Source organism: Filicampus tigris, chromosome 5 (genome assembly GCF_054856515.1).
Source record: "Filicampus tigris isolate MCC_2025a chromosome 5, RoL_Ftig_1.0, whole genome shotgun sequence".
Classification (NCBI taxonomy): Eukaryota; Metazoa; Chordata; class Actinopteri; order Syngnathiformes; family Syngnathidae; genus Filicampus; species Filicampus tigris.
In genome coordinates this window covers 5,356,958-5,380,289 of record NC_141221.1, presented here as the reverse complement: position 1 = coordinate 5,380,289, position 23,332 = coordinate 5,356,958, and the positions used below count along the sequence as shown (strand labels likewise).

The 23,332-nt window shown below is 42.4% G+C and overlaps 4 protein-coding genes across 4 annotated transcripts in view; 2 read left to right on the top strand and 2 right to left on the bottom strand.

Annotated features, from left to right (window-relative positions):
• Nucleotides 1–1,019: 1,019 nt before the first annotated feature.
• tmed7 (transmembrane p24 trafficking protein 7) lies at nucleotides 1,020–5,349 on the bottom strand. The gene is made up of 4 exons (XM_086031869.1): nucleotides 5,236–5,349; nucleotides 4,745–4,956; nucleotides 3,332–3,577; nucleotides 1,020–2,280 (listed from the first exon to the last, which is right to left on the bottom strand). Exons 2-4 carry the CDS (start codon nucleotides 4,904–4,906, stop codon nucleotides 2,044–2,046), a joined length of 645 nt encoding a protein of 214 aa, XP_085887995.1. The 5' UTR covers nucleotides 4,907–4,956; nucleotides 5,236–5,349; the 3' UTR covers nucleotides 1,020–2,043.
• A 1,087-nt stretch (nucleotides 5,350–6,436) lies between these two features.
• Nucleotides 6,437–14,011, top strand: LOC147147044 (RNA-binding protein MEX3B-like). Its single transcript, XM_086032053.1, has 5 exons — nucleotides 6,437–7,156; nucleotides 8,419–8,657; nucleotides 9,652–9,697; nucleotides 10,697–11,388; nucleotides 11,932–14,011. The coding sequence occupies exons 1-5, from the start codon at nucleotides 6,583–6,585 to the stop codon at nucleotides 12,328–12,330; spliced, it is 1,950 nt and encodes a 649-aa protein (XP_085888179.1). The 5' UTR covers nucleotides 6,437–6,582; the 3' UTR covers nucleotides 12,331–14,011.
• LOC147147043 (SMAD family member 4-like) lies at nucleotides 13,946–23,328 on the bottom strand. The gene is made up of 10 exons (XM_086032054.1): nucleotides 23,106–23,328; nucleotides 21,867–22,177; nucleotides 21,318–21,492; nucleotides 20,978–21,232; nucleotides 19,384–19,491; nucleotides 19,247–19,297; nucleotides 18,687–18,870; nucleotides 18,154–18,322; nucleotides 16,989–17,127; nucleotides 13,946–15,942 (listed from the first exon to the last, which is right to left on the bottom strand). Exons 2-10 carry the CDS (start codon nucleotides 22,104–22,106, stop codon nucleotides 15,731–15,733), a joined length of 1,533 nt encoding a protein of 510 aa, XP_085888180.1. The 5' UTR covers nucleotides 22,107–22,177; nucleotides 23,106–23,328; the 3' UTR covers nucleotides 13,946–15,730.
• Nucleotides 22,987–23,332, top strand: part of LOC147147042 (transducin-like enhancer protein 1) — a 62,940-nt gene continuing 62,594 nt past the window's right edge. The window contains exon 1 of the mRNA XM_086032050.1: nucleotides 22,987–23,298. The gene's annotated coding sequence lies outside the window, so the exon portion shown is untranslated. The remainder of the gene's footprint in view (nucleotides 23,299–23,332) is intronic.

Sequence of the window (23,332 nt, the reverse complement as noted above, 5' to 3'; positions counted from 1 at the left end):
TGGTGAATGGAATTATTTCGTCCTCTACAGGACAAACGAAGCATAGCAAGAGAAATATTGTACGTACAGTGGATCTTCCGTACGCACCGTACGTTCCGACATACGAGATTTTGAGGTTACGAACGACGCTTTAAAATACACTGGTCAACAGTAATTTTTAAACAGAGATGGTGTCCCAAAACATAGTTTTAAAAATGTATTTACTTTATAAATCAAGTTTTTGAAACATTTCATTTATTTTTGTGAAACACGGATTTTTACCATGCATGGTTGTAATTACAAATTGCGTTATAATTTCTATGTAGTATACGTTTCTTGCATCTGTTGCTGAACCTAACTCTCGGCGCAACGGAAGAGAGGAAGTCAGGAAGGAATGAAAATCGTGATAAAAGGATGTCAGGATGCATAAATAACAAAAAACAGATGTGACCGAAGGAAGGAGTGAATGAAGGAAGGCAGAAAAGTTGGGTAAATAATGTAAGGAGGAATGAATAAAATGCAGGTCTGACAGAGATAAAGGGGATGAAAAGAATGAAGGAAGAAAGGAAGCATGTCAGTAAGGAAAATATGCCTGTAAATAAACAGGTTTGAGTGGAAGAAATGGAAGAAAGAGGTCAGGAGGACACGCACACCCAGTTACACTATCAGTTTTCATTTCAGTGTTTTTTTATTTATAGTCAAGGGAGTGTTTCTCATCCAAATATTTGCTGTAATTATAACTGTACGCTACAGTTCGTTCAGGCTTGAGAACAAATTTGGCCAAACTCGTCTGGAGTCAAATCGAGGCGCTTTGACAGTGCGGCCCTGTCATGCCAATGAGGTAACCTACAGCATGAGGGTCATAGACAGTCGCAGCATGGAACATTTCATCCAGGGATTAATTTTTGAGTATTTTTTTTGGTGGGGGTCACAAGTTTGGTATTGCCCGAGGAGGACTTCATAAGAGCAAAATGGCCTCTGATGAGAAAAATACTATGTGTTCAGTAGTTAATGTAAGAAACGACGACATTCATAGTAAGAACACTTGAACGGAGAGTTTATTCAGTCATTCCAATAACTTAACACAACCCCAGCGTGCCCACGGAAAATATTGTTTTTAAGTGTACACATGAATGTAAAACCAACGTTAAACAGGAAGGTTATGATTTCATAATGAAAGGTTGGAGGACTATACTGTAAATGTTTTATTATAGGTTTCAAACAAATGCTTGAGCTGGAGTTTACAGATCATTGTCCGAATTGGACTGTTAAAAAAAAACTAATGGAATGGACTTTTACTCTAAAAATTCCTTGTACAGGCACACATGTTGGTAAAATGAAATGCAAGTGAAATACATTGTAAACCGACTTGGGATATCATCATTTTATGCCGTTTTCTGCTGAAAATATAACAATTGTGTCCAAACAGTGATGCTGAAGCTTTATAAGCACCTTCTAATTGTGACCAACAAAGAGAGACTATGTAACAGTAACATAAAAATGTAAATCGTCCAGAAACGGACTCACGTGCAACTAAATTCCAGTGATTAAATGTAGAGCAAATTGAAGCCGCGATTTCTTCTTTGTTGTATTAAGATTTACAGATGGCTACTTTTATAGCCTTTGAGAAAGAGAAAATTATATTTTGGGATCAAACGTCTGTGTGTGTTAGTGCTGCTGGCATGACCTTAACCCTCCCTTTTTTTTATTCCCAGGCAGTTTAACTGAAAGTGGCTGACAAATAAGAAACAAAGAGGACAACATTTAAAGAGGAACACAAAAAAAAAAAAGACTTCAAATACTGAAGGGGCATGCTTTCGCCACCTGTGTTCAGTAGCAGTAGATTTTTAAAAGCACAATCATTTTTGTGTATGTCCAACAATCAAATCTCTATGTATAAGACTTATTTGCATACAGTGTCTTTAAACAGTAGCTGACAAAAAGTGAGAAGTGATCCAAATCTCTCTGCTGTTCTAAGCCGCTCTATGAAGACAAGCCAAGCATGGACAAAAAAAAAAAAAAAAAAAAAAAAGGAAAAAAAATACACAAGGACAGCAGGCAGGGTTACGATCCCACGCGGGTGGTGGTGGTCTTCTTGTCGGAGAAGAAGCTCCGGAGCAGGACAACCTGGCTGATGCTGACCACAAGCAGGACCAGTGCCTCGCCGATGGACCAAAATGCCACACGCGTGTTCAGATCCTCGGCGCGGCTGCGTCCCTGCGCTTCGCGTAGGCGGAAGTGCGTCTGGTAGTCGATGACGGACTTGAGGGCCTCATGGATGGACACGCAGGCCGACTCCAACTGAAAGATCCAGACGGGATATTTCAGAGGGGAATCAATCATTTCAAACATTAAATATCTCGAGTGGAGTAAGAAAAGATGCAATTGCGATTCTACAGTATTTGATCCTATCCCGGCTGATTTTGAGAGGCGGGTTCACACTCCCGGATAATTTCAACTTCAAGGAACCTAACACGCAAGTTTTGTGAATGTGAGAGAAAGCCAGAGTACCTGAAAAACCCACACAAGCACGTGATAAACATTAAAAGAGATTTGAACTTGGGACCATTTCGCTGTGGGTCGGATATACTAACTAGAGGCGCACCCATTGATCAGCTTTTGGCCATTAATTGGCCAACATTACCTATTTTAAAACATATTAAAAATTCATTTTTTTGATGAGCACTTGAAACTACAACGTTACTGTATTTTTACGTTGATCATGATGGAGAGTGAAGCATTTTTTGAGGTGGTACTCAGTGCCAAGAACCACTGTATTACACATACAAGGCTCGAAATACTGCAAGTGGTTTTGCATCCCAGTTTGCGTATTATTTTGCGCTTCATCAAAACACATTGAAAAGCAAAACTGAGAAAAACCGATTCATAGTTTTTCCCCCCCCCAATATCTGAACCGCCGAGGCGGTCCCAAAAAGCTTCGCTGGGCTGAGCGCACGCATGCTCTGGTGGCACAACTCACTTACGGTATGTCTGTACTGTAGGTGTGTTATACTTTCTATATAAAAGTTGGAATGTATGCTAAAGGACAACATCGACTAAATTAGTAATTAAAATGATTGATTTAGTCAACTAAAATTACTCTTTATTGTCATAGATTAAAATTAGGACTAAAAGTAAAATACAATCACATGACTAATTTATGACTACAACTAATACATTTTAGTCAAAAGACTATAACTAAAGCTAAATTATAATATCTTGTCAAAATGAACACTGGTCCAGGGTGGACCGCGCCCATCATCCACAGTCAGCTGGGATAGGGTCCGGTTACCCAGCACCCAAACAAAGACAAGCACTATCGAAAATGGAAGGACGGTAATCATGAACTCACGTGGGTGAGGGCGGTGGCCCTGTTCTCGTTGGGGAAGAGCGGTGGGTCGTCTCCGACCTGGAAGTCGAAGTAGACCGTCTTGTGTGTGAACGTGGAGAACTCGTTGCTGAAGCAGAACTTGTATGTGCCGTCCTTGGCGGCGGTGAAGGTGAAGCTGTCGTACTGTTTCTTCATCTCCTTGTAGAGCGTCGTACCGTCCGGGTCTTCCAGGCGGCAGTCCACGTCGTAATGGCCGCCGGTCACCACCTTGAGAAGGAGAGCGAGAGAGAGAGAGAGAGAGAGAGAGAGAGAGAGAGAGATAGAGAGAGACACACAGACAGAGTCACAGAGATCGAGAGAGAGAGAGACAGAGAGACACAAAAAAGGGTGAGCTTTTAGGTCATTTTCCTTTTTTAATCCAATTCTCTGTCCCTTAGCCAATGAAATGCATCAGAATATAAATGTGACGGTGTCGTGACCCCTCAGAGGATTTTGCTTAATTTTTTTTAGCATGTCGGACTCGCATGCAATCGCGGGAGCTCCGAAATAAGTAACAGCACATATATTGACGATGCGCTTGTGGCCTTTGAACCAGTTGAACATGATATATTGTTAAGAAATATGTTTGTAGACAATGACAATATTGACGTCTTTGTAACAGAATAGAGGATGGTAATTACCACTTGATTTTAAAAAAATTAAAAATAGTGCTTCTCTTCCACTGACACTTTATTTTTATATCTTCGATTGAAACAGTAAATAATAAACTCGGGCCTGTGTGAAAACATGTCTAAGATCTGAATTTCTTTTCGAATTATGTTTCTATTTGCTACAGGGACTATCAATTATTTTGTAGGTGTTGCGTTTCTGGGACAATCTCAGGCTTAAGAGGGTGATTCTATAGTAACCCATAGTTTTTGGGGAGATGTTGAGCCAGGCGCTTTAGGTCTAAACAGAAACAGGTACAGTTTGGATTATGGGAGTGGTGGTGTTGATATGCAAGGTTTCACTGTCAGAAAAACACCAACAAGAAGCAATTTAAAAGTTGTTGCCATTTTTTGCATCACTTATGCCAAAAGAAGGAGCAGTGTAGATTGACAATTCATCCATCTGTTTTCAGTAATTTTTAAACTAACCTATTTTTTAACAGTTGTTTGATCCTTGAACGGCAGGACAAGCATGTGGTTAACACAAACGAAAATTCTTGGCTGAAACCAAAAACAGAGAATGAGGAAAACAAGGCCAAAACGCTGAAGAAAAATTACATTACTACAAAAACCTAAAAACTTTACTTTACTGCAAGACTCCGCTCAGACTAGAATGCAAATTCTTCGATTACGTCGCCGCCGTAAGAATGCAACTCCGTCTAAACCACGTCGTAAACCACGAGACTCCGTTTGTAAAAACAACCGCGTTACAAACGAACCTACACACCTGGAATTCCAGCGTACACTTGGTTCCGGTGGTGATGTCCTCGTAGAAGCACTGCTTGGCGTTGTCGGGCAGCTCGAAAGTGAGCTCGGAGCCCAGCGCCCAGCCGCACAGGAGGAGCTGGGCCCACAGCACCTGCAACATCACTCGCAAAGAGCCGTACATTGTCTTTTCAAGGTCTAGAACCCAAGTCGAGTGAAAAGATGGCGAGGGACCTGTGAGGAAGAGAGAAGTCGAGTCGTAAATGAAGAAAATGAGACCCCAAAAAGTAGGGGGGGGAAGAAAACCCAGATCTAATCTTTAGCTGTGAGTTAGCTCGATGCTAACTGGAAAGCTGTCTGGCCTCAGTGTCATAGAAACGGGAGAGCGCGCATGGGCCCGAGCGGCGCGTACATACAACGCCACAGTTTGCACGCACTTAGAATTCACCACACGCTAAACTAAAACATTTTAGTTATTTATAAATATTTTTTCTATAGGCGTTATCCACTCACCTCAGTGTCTCACCCGGATGCGACTGATTCTAGACAACGTTATTACAAGCGGAACATACCCATTGGCTCACATTTGCTATAAGCCCGCCCCCTGCCTCTCTCTCGTTGGTCAAAAATGAATAAATGAATGAGGGCGGTGCGCGAATGACATGACGTAATTTGACGCCTACACTCCAACGTGGCCGGTATGATCATAAGCGACAAACCAATATTGATCAACGTATTAACATTTCTTATATGACCGTAAAATGTGTGTGCTTTTCTTTTTTTTTTGCGCGCTAACACAAATAAAGAAATGTTTCTCTTTGTTCATTCATTCATTAATTAACTAAGACAGCTCAAGAAAGTGTCTCTGTAATTAGAGCCTAAGGAACAAACGGCCGTAGACCCAAATAATCTTTGTCAAAATAGGCCCGTTACATTTTATTTTTCAACCGACACATGTTAATACAACATAAAAACAGACGTCACGTAACTAGAGAGAGGTAAAGTCAACCGTGGCTGAGATTTGGGGTCTTTTTCAGACGAAAAAAAATAACAGGGATGGCAATCACATTGAAGAATGTGAACCAGGGAACATTAATGACAACAGCAACGGTTTTGAGACGCAAACTATTCCCCATCCAAGGCCTCATTTCGGAGAAGCGTTTGATTGTCGGCTACAGGAATTATTTGTGTCAAATGCATTGCGTCTTGTGCCATCATAATTACAGCCATTTTCGCGCGCAAAAAAAGAAAACAAATCTCCGTATAATCTGGAATAAATAACACATACTAAATCAAATATATTTGTTCAATTATCAGATAATTTGCATTTTTTGTTATTCAGTTTACAACGCTAAATCTAAAATTGGAGGGAAACGCTTTTTTGTCTTCTGAGTACTAGTATGTGTAGGAAAGTATTTTGTGTGCAGAGAATTTTCAGTCATCAAAACAAACAAGTGTTGTTATTAAGACGTAATAGTAAATATTTTTTTTACTTTGGTATTAAATTTCAAGTCTTTTCACGTCTAATTGTACCTATGCACAAAGTGTGAGTACTTGTGGCACCTCTAACCAAAATAGTACATTCCTTACAACCTAATCCATACAAGACCGTGTGACCTCAAGTGTCATTTGTTGAGCTGGTGACAGTTACGAACGCGCCGCTTGACCCAGAATTCAACTCTCGCGAGAGCAAAAACGAGCGAGACTAAGGTGCTAGTGGGGAAGCTGGCGAGACAAAACAAAAGCCACACAGTACATACATTTAAACCACCTGGCGCTGGTCGCTTGCTATTTGCATTTTCTTTGTTTGTTTGCTCCCCCTTTTCCCCGATTTAATATTCTTGAATATATTGTTCAACCATGCCGAGCAGCACGTCTTTGCTGGAGGCCGACGAGGGAGAATCTGAGGTCCCGCCGCCGCCGCTAGTGCATGCTTTCGCCGGCATGGGCCTCGACGAGCACCTCGGCACCTCAAACCAGACGGCAGCCGAACAATCGGATGAAAGTTCAGCCTTGTACCACCACCACCAGCTCATCCCGGCATCTCACTTTAACCTCCTCGGTACGGTCCTCGACTTGAAGCCGCTTCAGAATCGACCACCATCGGGAGACGAAGGGAACGTCACGCCCGAGGATGAAGAACCACAAGGTCCAACCACGTCGGGTAGCCCGTTGCTAACGCAGGCCCACCAATACATTCATTCTTCGGGGCCGGGTGCCCCCGCGATGCCGTCCGCTTTGGAGCAAGTGGAGACCGTATTGCTGTACAACGGAGACGAGCGGGGGGATGACGCCGGCGTGTACTGCGGAGAACCCGGCGGCGGCTGCTTCGAGGCCGAGGCGTCGCTCCTGGCTCGCCGAAAAAGTGTCAACACGACCGAATGCGTAGCCGTGCCCAGTTCCGAGCACGTTGCGGAGATCGTGGGCCGACAGGGTGAGTGTTTCTCGAAGGCGGTACAAGGGGCTAAACGTGCTTGAATGAAGAGCAACAAATTATACAAAACGAGCCGTGCCATGTTGGGAATTTGGCCGTGTTTGTGCTATCAAGCGAGCTAACTTTTAGCTCGTAACTTATTGTTGCGACAAGCAAGCAAGTTACAGCGCCGGTTTTTAATTTCTTTATTTGAATTGAAGTTGTTTTTCATCAGCATAGATAATTTGCCAAAACTTGAATGCATCTATAACATAATTCTCCAACTTGACACATTTTCCCTGCTGTTTTTTGACGGTAATGCTTGCTTGAGTGCGGCTAGCCTAGTTAGCTTGGCTCCAAAGTGGGTCAACCCAACGCCACCCGACTCGAACCAACCTCGATTGAAAAGATGAAAAGTTTTTAATGAACCAACAAACACTCCCACTCGAGTCATCTATTTTCCCCCGGATCGTGTGTCTTTTCTCGATGTTTTTGTCTATATATCGTGTGCTTTCTTTTGTCTTCGAAGACCGCAAGTTGCTTTGCCACATCAGCCCCATGTGTAGTTTTTCATTGTAGTTCTGCGTGGGTAGAACTATGATTTCCCACGTTCAATTCAACATAAAACACACGTATCCTTGAACATATAGCCTAGTTCTACGTCTGTCTTTTGGTTAGCTTTGTGGTGGTTTTTGCACATGATTAAAGGGCTGTGTTGGTGCCCCTGCTGATGGGGGAGGGTGCACACTGTTAACACAACAACAGGAAATGGCTAGACTCAGCCGCAGCTTGAAAGGAATATTTAATCTACTAGAAATGGCATTAGTGGTTGAGAGCTTTAACTTGCATTATGATTTATTAACATTATGGGAATAATAGCAGAAGGAATGACTGTATCTCTCTAACCCAGTAGTTCTCAAACTTTTAACACCAAGTACAGTAGTGTGGTTGGCCAACATCAGCGCTGCAATTAAACATAAATGAAAACAATTTTCATAAACGTTAAAAAACTGTGCCAAATGTTTCAAAGCAACTGTTTTAAAATATTAAATGTAGGGCTTGGGGGGAAAAAACACTAACTCGCTTAAGTCGACACACAAAAATTTGCCACTGAACGATACTTAATAATTTAAAACTATATTTGCTACATCAGGAACCAATCTTTAACTACTTGCGTGTTTACATTTCTGACCGATGCACTTTTCTCCACTCTTGAACATGTAATCTGTGATTGCGCTTACCACTAATCAAGCCCTTTTTTCTTTCTTTTTCCTTTCACTCAGGTTGTAAGATCAAAGCGCTCCGAGCCAAGACCAACACGTACATCAAGACGCCGGTGAGGGGCGAGCAGCCAATTTTTGTCGTGACGGGGCGCAAGGAGGACGTATGCATGGCCAAGCGGGAGATCCTGTCAGCCGCCGAACACTTCTCCCTCATCCGGGCCTCTCGGAACAAAGCGGGCTCTCTGTCAGTTGCGTCTGGGCCGGGGATCCCCGCTCTGCCCGGACAGACCACCATTCAGGTAGCGCGGGATAGTGCATAACGCTTATATTGAATCTCATTACAGCAGTGTTAACCGACCTTTATGGAGCCAGAGAGTATACCTTACATACTGTAGACAAAAAAAAGTTACAAAAACGACATATAGTTTACAACATACAACTTTCCCAATTGAAATGCAGTTTAGAAATTATTTTAATGCCTCTCCTCCTGCTTCAATATAGTACATACGTAAGTATGACATACATACTGCTTCACCAAGTGAACTACGGGCACACCACGGGCATGTTTTGCTATTATCTCAGCATTTCAGCATTTGCTTTCTTAGGACCCAATCTTAGATAAAAGAGATGAATGAATCAATTAGCAAAATAACTGCAACGAAATAGGAAATGAGAGCACAAAACACCACCGCAGCTATACTTTGACAGTGAGGTAACCTCGTGAACTGACGGTGTCTGGATGTTGTGAAGTTTGCTGCTAATGGCGGAGTGCCCATGCACGCTTACTCGCGAGTTTGATTTTCATTTACGATACAAAGAAAAGAAGAAAAAAAAGAAACCTTGTAAATCAAGATATTACTGAAATAATCATCTCTCAGTTTCCTCACACTTTTACTTAGTTTGAGATCTGAGCCTACAAGAACACTGAATTGCTTTGCTTGTCACTATCACTCGGCATTGAATAGATGAACATAAGATACTTTATTGAAAGTAAATAATCATGGCAGTGTGCCCCGGCGCAGTGGTTGGGAGTCAACGCGATGACAATATCAATACAAACTGAGCTTTATCGTTAACTCATCCACTGCCAAGGACATATTTATTTGTCTTTTCACAGTCCCAGGAATTTAATTATATATATTTTTCAAACTTTAGGGTAAAAGAGGGTCTGAAAATGTCTGTCAGTGAATGAGTTAAAATAATGATTTAACACAGTTCTTGGCCCTTATTAGACTTCCGGTGTACCATTTACATTTTGTTTTTAAATGCAATGTATTATTCATTTTTCTGCAGGTGCGGGTGCCATACCGTGTCGTAGGATTGGTCGTGGGTCCAAAAGGTGTGTGCTTTTTTGTTGTTGTTGTTGTTCTTTTTGTCTTAATGACTTCTTACAGGAACACATTCAAAGTATTTACTAGTTTCCATTTAGTGAATTGTCCTAAAAGTCATTATTGTTTTTATGGCACAGGGACATCTCCAAACACAAATACCCCCCAAAATTGTGTTTGTTGTTTTTTTTTAAGGGGGGGGGGCTTTTTTTGTAATATTTTTCTCTTTGTGTCAAGCGTCTTTGATGGGTGAGTAGTTTCACGTTTCATTTCATCGTCCTGTAATGCACCTTTTAATTTTTGGGTGAAGTGTTTGTTATATTACAGCTAAGAATGTAAAAATGTTGCTTGAAGTGGAAATCAACCCAAACATATTTATTTTTTTCAAGAATATGTTCCCAGCAGGCCCACTAGTTGAAACACGGCATTCTGATGAGTATTGCGTTTAATATTAATATCCCACTTTGTAAGGTAAAAGAATTGCGTGCCTGTACAGACAGCAAAGGCATTTTCATTCCTAGAGGCAGCACTTCATTTACTATGCTGTGAATGTGGCACATGGGCACCCCCAAAAAAGTACACACCATCGTCATTGCGTCCACAGAGGTCATTATTAAAGGTAATCACTGTACACACTGTACTAGTTGTGTTGGATGTGCCTTTAAGAGGTGTGGCCAAGTAAATGATGTCAGAAGCTGTCGACTGATTGACCAGTTAGTCTTTCTGTGAGCTTCTGGGTGTGAGCTGTGGCCTAGAGCAGCTCCCGTTCAATAAATTGCTGAAGGTGCATTGGTAACTGTGGCTCTCCTTGCGCACATGCGAGGGCATTACAGCACCATAATTGTTTTTTTTTTTTTTTTTTTTTCTCAAATGTTAACACAAAATGGGAAAATAAACCAAGTGGCACTTAGTCATGTAAATTGGGGCACTTGTAAGTACCACAGTAATTAAGTCGGTTTTCCGTACTGTATGTCAGCTGTAAATAAAAGGAGCCGTGATTTGTGTTCCAGGGGCGACCATAAAGCGCATCCAGCAGCAGACGCACACCTACATCGTGACGCCGAGTCGCGACAAGGAGCCGGTGTTCGAGGTGACGGGCATGCCGGAGAACGTAGACCGCGCCCGCGAGGAGATCGAGGCGCACATCGCCCTGCGCACGGGCAACTGCGGCGGCGGCGTGGAAGCGCCCGGCGCGGACAACAACGACTTCCAGTTCAACGGCACGGACGTCAGCTTCGACAACAATGGCGAAACCGGGTGGCTCCGTGCGGGCGGCCTCCTCCCGGCGAACCTGAGCGGCGGCGGCGGCGCCCAGCGGGCCGGCGCGGGCGGCGCCCGCATCTCTTCCACCTACCGCAACGACAGCTCCAGCTCGCTGGGCAGCGGCTCCAGCTCCACCGACTCCTTCTACGGAGGAGGCGGCGGTGCCAACCGCATGGCCGACTTCAGCCCCACTTGCTCGTTCAACGCCAATTCCAACAACAACAATAACAGCAGCAATGACAACCCAGGGGCCACCAGCTTCTGGTTTGGAGACGGCCTGCCCCCGGCGGGCTCGGAGGAACCCGTCGCAGCGGCGGGCGGGAGCTCGTCATCGGGATTTGAACCCCTGACAGTCTCCACAGGTGGCGCGCCGCCACACATTTGGAGCCCCTTCGTGGACCACCAAAGTCTCCAGTCCTTCGACGCGCGGCCCGCTCAGGTAGTTGGCGTCGGAATTGATGCGTGGATGAGTTTGGTGTAGGAGAACCGCAGAGCCCTAGACTCAACCCGGTCCAAATACTTTCTCCGTAGTTTTTGTCCTTGTTCTCTTTCTGTAGAGGTGACCATGTGAAACCCTATGACATGAAAGCCTAATTTGAACCCAACACTTGCTTAAAACCCTAACCCCGGTTTGAAACGATAACCTTGATTTGAAACAAATGGGGGCTTTAATCCTATCTTGAAACCCCAATCCTTGTTTAAACCCAAACCAAGACTTGAAGCCTTAATCTGAAACATTAACAACGCCTTGGAACCCTACTTTGAAATCTCTATCGCCTTTTTCTTTTTTTAAAACCCCAAATCCTGATTTGAAACCCAAAATAAGGCTTACAATTCTACCTTGAATCTTTCACCCTTGTTTATAACCCTACCCCAGATTAAAACCCTAATTCGAAATCCTGACCCCTGTTCAGAAATTGGCCAGTCTTAAAAATCGGAAGGATGTTTTTGTTTGACCGTGTGTTGTCATTGACCTTTCCAGATGAGTCAGCCCGGGACTCCCCGCCTCTCCCCCACCTTTCCCGGGGCCGATGCCCTGGAGCACCCCCAGGCGCTGCACGTGCTCCGCGCCCCCTTTGGCGGCGCCCACCGCCCACCCTCCTACTGCTCGGCCTTCTCCTCCTCATCCGGCGACAGCTCGTCCTCGTCGCCACCCGAGCCCTCCCTGGCCTACGGGGCGGGGGCCTCGGCGGGGCCGGGGCGCCCAGGCCCTGACGCGTGCGTCCGCTGCCTGGATAGCCGGGCTGTGGCCGCCTTGGTCCCCTGCGGCCACAACCTCTTCTGCGCCAAGTGCGCCGCCCAAATCTGCCAGTGCCCCGACGCCGCCTGCCCCGTGTGCCTGTCGCCCGTCACACGAGCCCTCCGGCTGCGCAACATGTGACTGGTAGACGGCCAAACCCTCAGATGTAGCAACCAGAAAACGTTTCAAACGTTTGGGTTTTTTTGTTTTTGTTTGTTGGAATTTGCAACTGTCTCTCATGAACGCAGTCCTCTGGAGGGGGCACAAGTGAGCATGTTTACAAACGGTAGGACCCCTGGCCCATATCGTATTAACCAGTCGTATTATACATTCACACATTACATACTAAAGCGGTATGAAAACCCGCCTTTTCTTTAACACTCCACAGGGCGTCAACTCGTTAACCTTAGCGGTGCTACCTTTTTTTTTTTTTTTTTTTTATTTCCCAGCTTGCAGAAGTCACTACGCCAGGATCAAAATCGTTTACGGTTAAAACTCGTGCCTGAAATTAACCTCCGAAAAAAAAATCTGATTGCTTCAAAAACTACTTAAAAAAAGCGTGGCCTTTTTTTTGTTTTAGACTAATGTAATGTACACATCTGGGTTCAAAGTCTTAACTTTTTTTTTTTTTTTTTTTTTAATTTGCTTCCTCATCCTTTTTTGAGCATACTTAGTACTAACATTCCTTTCACAAGAACTGCTGTAAATCTAGGAACAACTCCTTGAATGTTCTCCAGTGTTCACACTTGATTTTTTTTTTTTTTATTCTTAAAAAAATAATTGTCCGACTTTAATTTCCTCGTCCTACGCCTATGCAAGAGTCAGCCTGGGTTGGGGAAACTAGGGTGAGGAAATAAATTGAGGGATTGATGGTACTGTTTTATTGGGGGTAACTGTTCATCCATTCCTCACACCCCCAACATAAAATCATTTTGTTTTTTTGATGTACGGGACTGTTGTCGGGACATTTTTGAGGGGAAAGCGCCTGGAATGTAGACACTACACAACTAAAGTTTTTTGGGTTACTTTTTTTGTTGGATTGAGGTTTAAGTAATTTTTTGCTTTGACACTAAGCCACACGAAAAAATCCCTCCAGGTTCTTTCCCCTCCAATCTTAATCCGTCCTTTTTGGGTTCTGTTTCAGTGAGGGTGAATGCAATATACACGGTCAACCCTCATCTTATTGTATTATATTATTGTTTTAAGGACTGAGATATACAGAAGTTATTTTTATTTTGTTACATTTCATATTCTAAATACATATATATATATATATATATATATCTCGACAAAGTATCTATATTCCGATGTTTACAATAAGATTAATTTTTCTATTTTTTTCTTTGCGCGAGCGATAAACGAATGAATTTGCAATGCTTTATCCGCTTTATAGTAGTTAGATTTGTCGGAACGCTGCCACTGGAAATATGGAATGTGCGTGCACAAGCATGTCTGCGTTTAATAAAATTAAAAAAAAAAAAAAGTAATAAAGTACAGTTAAACCGCTGAAGATATGAGCTGCCTGCTAATGCGTGTTCAAGAAAGTGTACATTTTTTAGTAGCCGTTTTTTGTGCTAATTTTACTACTTTATGTATATGTAGGGGACAAGTCTTATGGCATATATCTGGAAAAAAAAATCAATTCAAAATGGGGTGGAGTCAGGAGTTTAAAAAAGCAAGACTATATTTTATAAACGGGCCTTTTAAGTTATTGCGGCCAAAGCACTGATGTTATTATATATATTTGCTGTAAAGAGAATTTCAAGAGTTTTATTTTTCTGATATTAAAATTACTTAATAAAGACGGTTTCATTTAAAGCCACATTGAGTCTCTTGTTTGTATCACTGATGACTTGATTTATTCATGTAAAAGTGAGTTTAACTGGGGGATCATGGACATCAGCATGCACTACAGAGATTATGTATTTCTATTTACATACACCTGATAAAAAAAAAAAAATACGTCCAACTAACCACAACAGGGACATTGTGTTTTACGTTGGTGAAAAGTTGGGAAATGAAATAGCATCCTTAGTGTTCCAATACTAATGCACGGCTAAGTCAAAGTAAAGTGCTAAAACGTAAAAAAAAAAAAAATTAAAAAAAATTCATAAAAAAAAAGGTAAGGAGAAAAAATAAAAAGTTAATAAAATGTATCAAAACTGATGAGAAATGTAGATTTACAGCTTGTATTTTGTGAACTAATTCTATACAAGCGGATCAATCACTGGCCACAACATTAGGTACACACAATCTAATAAGATGTTAAACTCTGCCTTTATTGGTCATCTTCAGAGTCTCACACCTACCTGTAATTCTCAGAATACTTTTAACTAATTCATCAAGTCTGACATTGTTTCATAACATTACCCTTTTTTTGTGAATTATGGCTATTCTTGTTTACCCCTCTGTTCTCATAAAATTTACTTGATTCTTGACATTTTGCTTGTAAAATTGGCTGTTCTTGTATTACCCCCCTTACAAGATAAACAGCTTTGCTCAAGTTAAAAGAAACATTTACATGTATTATTACCCCCTTTTTTCACATAAATTCAAAACTACTTTTTTAATAAACGTCACTTTTTCTCAAAAATCTGACTTAATTTATTCTAGTAACATTTTCATTTTACCGGTATTTCATTCTCATAATGTTGCCCATATACATTTTTATTCTTCTTTTTCTTTATTCTATAATAAAAAATATTCTCAAAAACCTTCCTCCTTTTAAACATTCACCCCTCCAACGTATCGCGGTTTTCCACATAAAATTCAAACTGTTCTATAAAATACATCTTTTTCCATATAAAATTCAATTTTTTTTTTATCCCAATAGTCCCACTTTGTCTTCACTGAGATACAACTTTATTCTTATAATTTTACAACTTTCCTCCCCTAAAACTCCGACTTATTCCCCTCGTAATATAGCTGCTTTATTTCTTGGGCGAATACATTCAACTCCATTCTCATAAAATACTTTGTTTTTTCCTTTTCACCTTTCTCAACTGCTTATGACTTTTCCTGTGATAAATTCAAATGATGTAAACTTTAAAAAATCTAACTTTCTTCTCATTATAGTCTCACTTTTTCCTCATAAAATTTCAACTTCGTATTTGAAAAAAAAAAATTTGACTGTATTGTTACAATTTTATGACTTTCAGCCTCAATTTTCTGTTGTATCTTGGGGGTAAGAAACATCCAACTTTGTGAAAAAAATGTGGCTTTAATACTCCTCAGTGCTTGTGAAAATATCCTTGCCTGACATTAGATTTTGATGCATGTGTACCTAATGAAGTGGCTGATAAAACCGCAATTGTAAAATCAACTGAAAATTCAGAGTAAGTGTCCTATCAACAAAAAAGCCACACATGTCCGTCGTGGAAAACACAGCACTCTGGTCTAGTCCAGCAGTCTGAAGGATTCGGTTTGTCCTTTTCGAATGAAATGTGTTATTTTGGGTTAACGCTAAAGCACCGTCAATACCCACCTGACGAGACCGATGAGAATATCAACAAGCAAAAAGAGTCCATCTGTAGTGACGAGTTCAGTCCAGCGGCTGGGGGTCGGCGATGGGCATGGTGTGCAGCACCTCGTCCAGCAGCTGCAGGGCGCGGTGCAGGTGGATCTCGATCCAGCACGGCGTCTCCTTGATGCTTTGCCGAGGGTAGTCGGGCCCCCAGCCCTTCACGAAGCTCATGCGCAGGATACACAGGCGGCGGAGGTCGTCCACGCCGATGCCGGCCGCCGCCGACAGACCTGTGGACAAACGCGCGCCACAATTTGGCCATTGACAACAGCGGCTGGCTCACTGCACTGCTGTCGTTTTTAAGTGAAGTGCAGCAATGGACAGAGAAAGGGCATGTAGGGGTTTTAGTCCATTATTGCACTATGCAATTCTTCTGGCTCAACAGTGCAACGTCGGGCCAACTCCCATTTCCAAGATGGCCACTTGTCCTTTCGCCAAAGCATCCCAGAAAGTGAGGTTCAGTGATTCAGTAAGTACGGTAAGTAGTGCTCTAGCTTAGGTGCCAGTGCATCTGCATGTAAGAATACCAGTAAGTTCATGTTATTTATCATCTTTTGAATAATGATACAATAAATAAATGAAAAATTGCAAAACTGAGTATTCAGAAGTACTCATGGCCAGAGCTGGGCATTCCGTCTATGTGACGGGCCAGTCCGTCTATCCGTCACTGACGGACGCCTGTTTTGCTGACATTTGACGAATGACTTATAAATACAGTTAAAGTGGAAGTCAACCCAAACATGTTTTTTTTTTTTTTTATTTCAAAAATATGTTCTATGCAGGCTGGCTAGTTGAAACAAGGCCTTCTGATAAATATTGCGTTTGTGGAATTGGAGTTAATCCACCCGTTTTTAGCCATCTCTGGGGGCGGCCATTTTGTCACTTTTGTCGACCGAAAATGGCATCACAGTTGCTCAGGGCCTAGGTAACGACCAATCACGGCTCACCTGTTTTCGGAAGCTGAGCTGTGATTGGTCGTTACCTGAGCAGTTGTGATGTCATTTTCAGTCGACGTTAGTGACAAAATGGCCGCCCCCCCTGAGATGGCTAAAAATAGGAGGATTTTGCTGATTAACTCAAATTCCACAAACGCAATATTAATCAAAACGCCATGTTTCAACTAATGGCCCTGCGTAGAACATACTCTTTGAAAAAAATATGTTTGGGTTGATTTCCACTTTAAGATAAATGTTTTTCAGAGGGACATTTTTTGCTTTGCCGTTTTGGGCTATTCTAAAGGAACACAAACAACAAGTCTTTTAAGGCTCAGACTTACTGATGGCGGGTGCGATCCCTCCCACCGAGCCAGGTCCAGGGATGTTTCCCGCCACGGCAGCTGCCTGCGCCGCAGCGGCCGCTTGAGCGGTCGCTGCCTGCTGCTGCATCTGCCTGTGACACTGACGCAAGTCGAACACCTGACACACAACATACAGTATATACACATTTTTAGACAAAAGGAGGAACACGCTAATAGTTGTACAGACTAGTCCACTTCGCTAAGGCACAATGATGTTTAGAGCGCAATGTTGACTAGTTGCTAATCACGTGTTTGTGGCTTAACTTGAATTGGTTTGATCAGTCTTCTATTTTGGAATGCACCGCTTTGGTGAGTGAGAAAGCACACACAAAATAAAAACTATGCACTATTAAAGCGGAAGGAGAGCGGGGAATTATTCCAGCGCACAGCATTAGGTCTGTGATTGTTTGTAAACACCAGAGCTGGGCAGTCCATCCCGGAGCAGGAACCGGGTGACCTGGACGGACACCCATTTTTAGGATGGAGGACAGGGGTGGGGGGGGACAAGTTTTAAAAAAAGGCCGGACTAAGCAAGGGTGGAGGTGGATTTTAGTCTGTCCCACTAATCGTCCGTGACGTGCTCACGAGGCGGCCAAAGTTCATCTCAACCGACTAGGCGAAATGGGCAAACGACAAAAAACGCCTCGGAACACTTCCGACTCGCCATTAGTTACCCAACCGCGCAGGAGATTCTTCAACGGGAGATAGCACGAGTTCTGCTAGTATGATAAGTGATGAGACCCAGTAGCGCGAGCAGCGTCGGAGCCAGCGAGTGACGCCAGCTTGTCGCTTGACTGTCCGCTGCTGCAGGAGTACATGGCTTTAGTTGAGCTAAAGCTAATGCAAATAAATATTCAGTCACTGCATGTTCTCTTCTACGTAGCCGCCTTCATTAATTGCCTGCACAATGCTCTTCATGTGCTTCCCAGTAGTCACGCTGTGCATGCATATTCTGCCCTCTAGTGGTTCAACACATGTAATACCATGGAGAATGCCACAGAATTCAGCCATTTCACCTCACTGACAGAAACATGACCTCTCTAGTTTTGTTAACTAACTGTTCATATTTAGTCCCTTATCCCCTTTGCTTGTGATAAAAGTGTTTGCGTGTTAAATTGGAAGTGTCAATTTTGGAAGCGTCTACTTTGATGTAAGCACTGGGGTAGATCTTGTGAACGGCGTCTCCGGGCGCTCGTCCGGCCTCGCGGTCCAGGTAGTAGCTCTGCACGAAGACGGCGTGGTCGCTCAGGCAGCGCACCCACACGTCGCCCTCACCTTTGCACTCCAGCTGCACGCCTTTGCCGATATGAAGCCTGACGGACGAGTCAAACAGTTTACTTGATAGTCTTGGACTTCCATTTTTACACTTGAGCAGCGGTGCCTTGACTTCTGGGCCGCAAAAACGATTTAGTTGTTCCCTTTTATTTTTTATCTTATAACTGTATGCTTTCAAATCGTACAATACTGTCGAGTACTGTTTGCTGGGCATTTTCATGGCATTTCAATTTATTTTAAATGGGGACAGTTAATTTGAGGCAAATCATTTGAGTTTGATTTGCACTTGGTCACACGAGAGTGACTCAAACTCAAAAGTCAAGGTAGCACTGTATTAATAATGTTACTTCTAACTTGGCCTGTACTGTTAATAAAGGTTGCGTGATGGCCAGCGGGCGCTACCTGGCTCTCTCGATGGCCTCCGTGCGATGGACGTTGCTGAGCTGGCCCAGACAGAAGCGGTCCCCGCCCGACGGGTCCACGTAGCCGTCCACGGTCACGACGGGGCATGACGACGGCACCTTGAAGGTCTCGCCCACCTGCAGGTCCATCTCGAAGTAGGCGATGGAGCACCAGTAGTCTGGAGCTGCAATACAGTTAAACCCGTAAACGGGAGCACTCACAACATTGTGCTGCTACATCCCACTGAGAGGTACAGTACTAATTCCATCGAGGAATCCTTATGCAATATTAAATGATAAATATATATGATAATCAAAATATGTAGGTTAAAAAAAGGGAAAGCTGCATTCATACAATTTTATTTTAAATAAAATAAAAAATATTCCATCTGTCCATCATGTTTCCTAAAACGGTGGTCAAATTACTCACCAGTCCTTTATCTACTTTAGAGAGAGGAGGGGGGGGGGACCCTCCCTAAAATGCCCCCACAGAAAAAAAAAAAGAAACTGGTAGTCACTGTAATCACACTCGAGTCAGAGTCATTCATTGTGTATTCTCACCAGGATGGTTGGAAATGGGCGGCTGAAAGGCAAACTCATCATGGACTGACCCTGAGGACAAGAGACACGTGTTCAAGGACCACAGCCATGTTTGGAAAAACGTACTTTGCACAGTTTCCTTTTGTTGTCTAACTCACAGTAGTGTGCCGGCTGAGGCATGGGAGGGTGGTGCTGCAGGTGACCGTTGCTGTGGTGCGGCGTGTTGGGGGTGAAGCTGTTGTTCCTTGACCAGACGGTGTTGCCACCTCAAGTGAGGGGAAAACAGAGCCCAGCAGACACTTTGTTAATACCGCAATTGTGTATGTCTTCTGTGTTTTATGGAACATTTCTTATTCAACGTGACAGTTATTTATTGAACTTGTTAAGGAGTATGATTGGTTTTCGTTAGTTTTAATATATATTTTTTAAAGTTTAAAAACACAACGGGCGCATCTTTGAGTTGCATTCTTATGTATGAAAAGTGCTATATAAATAAAATGTGATTGATTGATTGATTGATCTTATATTTACTTGCCTGTAATGTCAAAATTTGTTAAGACTTATTCTGGTTCATGGTCACTACATAATTATACGAAAGGTGGGAAAAAAAATGTAATCTCTTGATTAATTAACTTTGCTTAGGAAAATAATTATTTTAATTATATAAAAAATATTAATTTTATAAAAACAGTTTTCCTTTGTAAAAACATTCATTTTTTATTGATAAAAATAATGCATTTGGTCAATAAAAACAATTTAAATAATTAAAATCTAATTTGACTGACTAGATGACAAAAATATCTAAAAATTATAATGGGTGAAATATTTTCTTAATTAGTAAGTAAGCATTCTATAAATAATAACATATACATTAACTAGAATGAATTTAAAGACAAAATGATTTAATAATTATAATCTAAAATTACAAAGGATTTTTTTTAACAAATGCTAATTATACCTAATTCAAGCATTAAAACAGAACAAAGTATTTTAAAAAGTACAATCTTATCCTGTCTGAATAATAGCAAACAAGCATCTTAATAAAAATGTAATCTAAAAACCATAGAAAAAAAATATTCATCAACACTGCAAGATACATCTTGTCACCTCTTAATTTAAAATGACTAAAGACAAGGCCTTCTTTTGTAACAATACAATTTGTAAACCAGTGGGAAAAGCCTCACTTTTTACTTCCCGGTTAGCTGCTACATCAGCACTTCCAAATATGGGCACGCTGTTGCACGTATGACAAAGGGCTTTTCCGAACGCGGCGATTGAACAGATTACATTCGGCACTTTGATACAAAAGAGATAGAGGAAAAAAAACTGGAGTAGTGTTGCCTACCAAGTTCACTTTAAAAATGGGAGGAAGAAAACAAAAAAAGAAAAACCAGAGCATGACAAAAATATGAAGTTCAAAACAGGACGTTTTAGCAATTTTTGCTGAATGTAATGGCAACCCCACGAAAAAAAAAAAACAACAACAAAAAAAGTTTATGTGCGCCCAAATGTATAATGTGGCTCTTTGCAGTAACACTTTAAAAATTGTGGTTCTAGTTGTAATAAATGAATGTTTTAATGTTATGATAGTCTTTCTTATTGGAACGCTTAACTTAATGGATATTCCTTGAAAAAGAAAGTGAGTCAGTTGAATTTACAGAATACATGCACGTCGTGGCGCATGGTCAGGATGGTACCTCCTGAGAAAAACCCTGAGAGGAGATGTTTTTTGAGGGATAACGAGAGCCTTACTAGCTGATCCAGTGGCAACAGTGGGGAACGATGACGTGGAGGCAGATGTTGACGCCTCAGCGGGCGGAAGCATGTTGGTGGGGGCAAATAAGTCGGAGGGTCCCGGGCGGCCCCCTGACGGAGGGTGCTGGATGGTCTGCATGGAGCGACCCTCGTCCATGGCGGGCAGGCTCTGGGGGCCGTCAAAATCATGCTCATCTTTGACCATCAGCGCTGAGCCAGGCCTGGAGCCTGTTAAATTCAGTCCTGATATGTCTGGTGTGGAGTTAAAGCAAGAAATTATGAGACACTACGAGCATTGATTAAGTGGTAATATTGTAAGATAAGAACACTGCCTTACCTATGCCGGGAGAGACCACCCGCTCATAGTGATAGGGATTGACGCACACGCTGTCGGCCTTGAGGTCAAAGGCATACTGGCAGTATTTGACATGTTTCAGTTCATTTTTGTGCAGGTCGGGCCAGCGCCACAGCTTGGCGTAGACCACATGTGGGAAGCCCTTTCGTCCAGCCACCTAGAAGGAGAGACGGGGGCGGAGGGAAACGCACGGGCTCATAAGATAACATTTGAACTGACATGTTACAATTTGAGTATAAATGCTAGTTCCTCCTCAGGTTTAGAATAAAATCCCTTTCTTTCTTTCTGGTATTTTTTTTTTTGCTAAAAAACGCAATTGGTGTCAATTCTATTTATCCATCTTTCTATCATCTATAAAAAAAAAAAAAACTTCAAAAAGATTAATTATCCTTTATAACTTTATCCAATTTGATTGATATTTGCTGTATGTCTGCAGAGTAAATTTTTGTGATTATGTAGATTTGTATTACATATTGAAGACACGTTTGACTCAGATGAAGCTAATTTATCGTAGGGGTTCACTGATCCCACCTGCAGTCGTCCATCCAGCGTCCTGGGGATGGTGACGCACTTGCTGGGATGGGCGCCGTTGGTGGTGATGGCGGTGATGAGAGAGTCCAGCTCATCCTTTTTCTCCTTGAGCTTCTTCACCAGGCTCTCGATGGCCCGCTTAGCGAAGCTCTCGCTTTCGCCACCCTGCCGGTGGCACATAAGGCTGTGCACGATGCTCAGGCAGGCGTCGTTGCTGGTGGGTGTGTTGGCAATGGACATGTCGGCTTGGGGGGATGAGACACACTGCGACAGGTGGGCTTTTTCAACTCAAGAAACACACCATCAGGACGCTAATGGGAGATAGGATTCAATGAGTCACCCCCAATGGTCGCCAGCCAATTACAAGGCACAGAAATGACCATTCACACACACAATCACACCAATGAACAATTTAAAGCCTTTACTGAATCTAAGATGCATGCTTTTGGAATGTGGCTGGAGAACAGAAGATGCACACAGGAGGGCCAGAAGGCCTGAGAATGGAACCCAAAACCTTTAGACCGTGAGGCAGAGGTGTTATCCACTAGGCCACTATGCTGCAATATGAACATTTAAGTGTGTCTTGCAAACAGCACGAAAATAAACAGCAGAGAACAGGCGGAAGTCGAACATCCGGGCACCTTATGACGTCGTAGATGCTAATAAATCGTCGCTATATTGATTAGGGAGGGAAAATATGAACGATTTACGGCAATTTTAGTAGTTACACAACACCTGTTTGTCATATCACATTAACGCGAAGTTATCCAAAACACAACACCAATGAATATAAGATTGTAAAAACATACCCGTTTTAGTCGAATTTACAAAAGAAATTCATCCGAAAGCCTCAACACTAGAGAGAAGTGACCGCTCCTACACTTCAAAATAAATGCCTCTCACTAGCACAACACGAATCGGTTATTACAGGGCGTCAACGGACATTTTAAGTTTAATAACTAAAGTAAATCGGTACATGTAAAATATTTTAAACAGGTGGAAACACCTGTCTAAATGTATTTGCACGTGTTTTGAAATTCATTGCGGTAGGCAATAACCGGAAGCAGCAAAGTTCATTAGCATATATTGACGAGCGACTGCTTAAAAAAAACATTATCTTGTCTAGTCCCTGTTTGGGCGATATACTAAATAAGGCAACGTATCATGGTTGATTTGAATAATCACAGTTTTATTTATCGTACCGTTTAATCTTTATTTGTATGTGAGGCCAACACTTACTTTATGCAACCTGGCGCTAGCTGCTATGGCAGCTCCTTTTTTTTCCCGTCGTGTTGGTCGCTTCGTTCTTCGGTTGAGTTGATGTTTAAGATTCACACGGCCAACCGAGTGTTCTCTGTGAAAAAACACTATCGCCCCCTTAGAGACAGGAAGGTATGAGGGTGGAGGGAAAAAAAATCACAGCTCTCTTCTGGTAAGTTCTCATGCAGTCAGTGAATTCGCTTCTT